Genomic DNA, 5,841 nt, shown 5'->3' on the forward strand with positions numbered 1-5,841 from the left:
GATACAGTAAACTATTGTGTTGTGTGAGATATAGTAAACTATTGTGTTGTGTGAGATATAGTAAACTATTTCACACAACACAATAGTTTACTATATCTCACACAACACGATATAGTAAATCGTTTGTACCAGAATGAGAAAGATCGATAGTTCACTATTCTTATGTTCTGGTACTTTGTTTAATCACATATTACGTAGTTCGTACATTATTCTGTTCTTGATATCTGTTTCTTTAATGTGTAAAGCATAAAACATACCACATCTGTACTAAGGGTGGCTAGTACGATATGCAACCATGAAAATTTGTTACTCATTGTGTCAAACATAACATTTATCTTACTTCTACTAAGTATGATTTTTTAAAACTATTCAACTTCACATTATGTTGCTTTTCTTGTTCGTTGACAAACGTTATTATTGAGGGTTTGTTTCAGAAATATTACTTGTTAGTTAATACGTTCACTCTGATACACTACTCTTGAAGATTTAGTTAGAAACATCACTTCTATATTAGAAACATTCATTGTTATAATCTAGTGTTGAAGACTTCCGTTACTTGTATATTAGAAACATTCATTGTTATAATCTAGTGTTGAAGACTTCCGTTACTAATATAAAGTAACGGAAGTCTTCAACACTAGATTTTAACAATGAATGTTTCTTTATATTAGAAACGTTTGTTGTTTACCGTTTTATTGAAAACTTTCATTCGTGACTACATCTGCAGAAGTATAAACGTTTAATAACGTTTTAAATAATTAAACAAGTAATGTAGATATTTACTGATATAAAAAAACTGAAATAACTTCATAAATGTTTATAAAGGGGTTATAAAGAAACCCCATAGTGTGTCGTGCGGCCAAAGCAACCTGTACGACACACTGTATGCTATTAACAGGAGTGAAGTTTAGCAATTTTCCACTGTCTGTACGTCGGACTGTGGTAATCCAAACTATCACATATTTTTACTGGATATGCTCTACTTCACATACCAAATTTTAATGCAATCCCTTAAGAAATACCTGAGATATAAAATATCCAATTTTGACTGGATTTATTCCTTTTTTTTTGCACTGAAATTAGGGGAACTTTATTTGGTAGAAAAAAACATATTTAACTTTTATGGATTCTTTAAAATTTTTTACAACCTACAATTAGGTATTAAATTTGGTCTAAATATAAGTCAAACGTGCAAAGTTATTCAACAAAAACCATTTAAATTTTGACCAAAATCTTTTCGCATGCCTACTCAAATAGTCACGTGAGCTATCGGTCTAACGTTTTTACTACAGCTTTATCTAAGAGTAAAAGTGGATAGTTTTTAGTTTTCTTGTCATTCTGGTTAAAGGTGGCTGAGTTAGAGAAGCAAAACTATAGGGTGAAAGCACGTGCAGATACATTAGGCAAAGCAAATTAGATTAGCAGTTTCTAGCTCAAGTTTTTAAAAGAATCATACAGGTGGACGGTTATTTCTCATTATTCATTGCCAACGTTTAAGCACAAATTTGCTTAATTTTATGATATTCTCCTAATTAAACAGCGTTTAGCGTCACGTGATATTAGCTTAAGCAAATAGCGTGAATAATGATGCTTGAAACGGCTTTACCGAGTATATGCGGGTGATGAAAAGAAACTGTTAATCTAGATTCCATGGCGTTACTATAAAGGAAGTTATTAACACTGATTTAGAGAAGAAAAATTACTACCGTATATTTTAAAGCATGTGGTTCGTTCTGTAAAGTATAGATCTCTTCCGAATAATAGGGTTGCGATCCTAAAGCTAATGTTGGTTATTATCGACTGTCATTTTCTTATTTGCTGTGGTTTGTTGGTGGGAATTAACAAAAAAATCATGATATCTAATCAAAAACACCTTAAGTGTGAAAAAAGGTGTGGCCAAAAACGGATTGAGTGTGCGGCTTAAAGAAATGAAATCAAAATTGGCGGCCAATCTGGTAGCTACACTTATAACATTAATAAGAATTTTACAGCCAATATTCATTCATTAGTTAGCTAGGCCGCGTTTTTATTTTACTCACTAACACGCCCAAAGTTGAACAAAAAAAGTGGCCTAGCTAACTAATGAATGAATATTTGCTGTAAAATTCTTATTAATGTTATAAGTGTAGCTACCAGATTGGCCGCCAATTTTGATTTCATTTCTATAAGTCGCACACTCAATCCGTTTTTGTTTGTTTGTTTTTGATTAGATAATCTATATTAGAAGGCAGGGTTTGTTATCGACAATTTTCGATCATGAGATTCAAGTATGAGGATCACAAAAACTACAGTCATCAGCTGGTAATTGATATTAACTTTCGATTACACCAAGTTGTGTACTTAGAGCGAAACTAAAAATCATCCTGCCAATCAGTATTTCTTATTAACTATACGTCTCTTACTTTTCTATTTATAAAGACTAGAATGGATTGTTACGTACTCTCGCTGTTAATGATATTTACGGCCGTAAACCCAATAATATCTTATGAGGTTCTGCTTCTTTTGGAAATTGAAGTTAGTCTTAAATAAATATATTAAGCTAACAATGCAAAATAATCATTATAATAAACAATAAACCAAAATAAAAAGTAACGGCATTCAATATAATAAGTAGTATTATGAATATTGTGAACGAAAGTAACGATAAACAAATCATATAACCTACCTTATGTAGGAAATACAGGAACACTAGCTGTATGCTTGAAGTACTGTCGTAGAATAAAATGGTTTAGAAGTACTGTTTTCTTGTTGCTGAAATTATATTCAGTTAGTGACATAGTTAAAATGAACCTATATGGTTTTATGCTGCTGAAGGTATATTAAGTTAGTGACATAGTTAACATGAACCTATATGGTTTTATGCTGCTGAAGGTGTATTAAGTTGGTGACATAGCTAACATGAACCTATATGGTTTTATGCTGCTGAAGGTATATTAAGTTGGTGACATAGTTAACATGAACCTATATGGTTTTATGCTGCTGAAGGTATATTAAGTTGGTGACATAGTTAACATGAACCTATATGGTTTTATGCTGCTGAAGGTATATTAAGTTAGTGACATAGTTAACATGAACCTATATGGTTTTATGTTGCTGAAGGTATATTAAGTTAGTGACATAGTTAACATGAACCTATATGGTTTTATGATGCTGAAGGTATATTAAGTTAGTGACATAGTTAACATGAACCTATATGGTTTTATGCTGCTGAAGGTATATTAGATTAGTGACATAGTTAACATGAACCTATATGGTTTTATGTTGCTGAAGGTATATTAAGTTGGTTATATTTTCCGATTTTTAGTTGTAAAATTAAAAAAAATGATAATGATTTGATATATAAGATAACCAATTTATAACTTTATGTTTTGTTCAGTTTTTCAGGTTTTTGAGATCTGAAACATGTCTGACGAAGAGCGAGAAGAATATAGGTTAGTATAGAATTTTCTAAAGTTTAATTTATATTGAAAAACTGTTTGATATTATATAGAATATTTCATTTATTACCATGGCTATATTACTTCTATGTTAAATTCTTATATTTTAAATGTTTCGTTTCAAGTTTGAGATAAATTTAATGGACTAAACCTACCATAGGGATTAATCTTTGAACGATTACAGTACAATTTATTTATTTAAAAGTAAGAAATAAATATAATATCCACACCCATCAGGGGTGTAGGAAGGAGTTACAAAGTGGGGTTCTTGTTAGCTTTTATAATGAGAGATTGTAAGTATGAGGAGCTGCTTTTAGTAAAGGTAGCTCAATCTACACCCCCCCCCCCCCAGAAAAGTAATATAATAATATAACTTAATAGTTGCTATATAAGTCAAATATGTAAAAGTAGGGGTGCTACAACAACCCCGGTTCTGACACCTCTGCACATTATTTTTGTCGTGTATTTGTGGCTTATTAGCAAACAAAAAAACATTTCTAGAAACATGAGTAGAAGATAAATAAGAACCTTTACTAAAAACGCTGTAGTATTAGAAATAAGAGCAGCTGGAGGGTGGTGACTAACAATACTGTAAAGAGGAAAGAAATACCGCTAAGCCTACTTTCAGAACCTAGAATAACAATCTTATGTTAACGTAAGTTTAGAAAAAAGCAGGTTTAAGAACGACTGTATTAAAAACAGTATATAAATATCTTATGCTGGCACCATGCTAAGTTACCAAATTAGTATCCAGGCCAGAGAACTGCTGCGTTTATTAATAGTGCTGGTTTAATCCTTACTTTCTTCAATCTGATATCTTAAATTAAACATTAGCTGAAGAATGTATCCCAGAGAGTCTTTAATCTACGTGTGTTGTATTTCTAAACGAAATCCCCACCATCAATATTTTTTGAGATACGTTAACATTTTGTTTCTACATAGTATATGAAACTCATTAATAAAATGAAACTTTAAATGGTGGAAAATATCATAACTAAGCACCTCCTTATGTTTACAACTAGAAGAGATGAAACTTAAAAAAAAAAAAAACTAACAGAAAACTCATCGCTAAAAATGATTATATCATAAAACGTTTTACATATCTAGTAGAGACGGCTGATATGGGTATGAAAAACACAAAACCAATAACAACGCTTCGACCTCCTGAAGTCATCGTTATTCTAAACCTGATGATGACCTAAGAAGGTCGGAACGTTGTTACTTGCTTTGTGTCTGTAAATAAATGGTTTCAATACCCATGTCAGCCGTCTGTACTATATATATATATATTTACTTCAAGTGGGTTCCTCGTCGTCATGAATAAAATGTTTTTGTTACTTAAACTATTTCAATCTTGTAGAATAAGCTCGAAATAAATCACTAGTTAAACATCAAGTTTTAAGTCTCCTATTGGACACAAAATAATGATTGTACGTTATCCAGTCACGAGACACTCGTTAAGCATGCCTTACAATAATAACTGTACATCAAACAGTGAGTATCTTGTTAGAATGCTTTATAATAAACACGGTACAATGAGTCTCTACACCTCATCCAACATGTTGTAATAAATAAATAGTCATTTTCAAAGCAAATAGCGTCTTGTGATACATAATGGTAATTTTCATAAACATTAGATGTTCTTCTCGTGAACCTAAATAAACATTAGATGTTCTTCTCACGAACCTAAATAATCAGTAGCTGTTTTTCTCACGAACCTAAATAATCAGTAGCTGTTCTTCTCACGAACCTAAATAAACATAGATGTTCTTCTCACGAACCTAAATAATCAATAGATGTTCTTCTTACGAACCTAAATAATCAGTAGCTGTTCTTCTCACGAACCTAAATAAACATTAGATGTTCTTCTCATGAACCTAAATAAATATTAGATGTTCTTCTCATGAACCTAAGTAATCAGTAGCTTTTCTTCTCACGAACCTAAATAAACATTAGATGTTCTTCTCAAGAACCTAAATAAACATTAGATGTTCTTCTCACGAACCTAAATAAACATTAGATGTTCTTCTCACGAACCTAAATAAACATTAGATGTTCTTCTCATGAATCTCAATAAACATTAACTGTTTTCTTCATGTACTTAAATATACATTAGCTGTTCTTCTCAGGAAATCAATAAATATTGGCTGTTATTCTCATGTATCTCATTAAACATTAGCTGTTTTTCTCAGGAACCTCAATAAATATTAGCTATTCTTCTCATGAACCTAAATAAGCATTAGCTGTTCTTCTCAGCTACCGCCTGCCTGATAATAAGTATCAGAGTTTTGCTGTAACCACAATGAACAATGGTGGAGTCTGATGATTAACAGTTTAGTAATGTAACTAAAATAAACAATGATGTTTGTTGCGATTAACAATTTAGTAATGTAACTAAAATAAA

The 5,841-nt window shown here is 31.2% G+C and overlaps 1 protein-coding gene across 1 annotated transcript in view; it reads left to right on the forward strand.

The window, feature by feature from the left end:
- The first annotated feature begins 3,373 nt into the window (after window positions 1-3,373).
- LOC106477005 (troponin T, skeletal muscle-like) overlaps window positions 3,374-5,841 on the forward strand; it is an 8,645-nt gene continuing 6,177 nt past the window's right edge. The window contains exon 1 of the mRNA XM_013937612.2: window positions 3,374-3,431. Coding sequence (XP_013793066.1) covers window positions 3,403-3,431 — 29 coding nt within the window. The 5' untranslated portion in view covers window positions 3,374-3,402. The remainder of the gene's footprint in view (window positions 3,432-5,841) is intronic.

Source organism: Limulus polyphemus, unplaced genomic scaffold (assembly GCF_000517525.1).
Source record: "Limulus polyphemus unplaced genomic scaffold, Limulus_polyphemus-2.1.2 Scaffold12511, whole genome shotgun sequence".
Taxonomy (NCBI): Eukaryota; Metazoa; Arthropoda; class Merostomata; order Xiphosura; family Limulidae; genus Limulus; species Limulus polyphemus.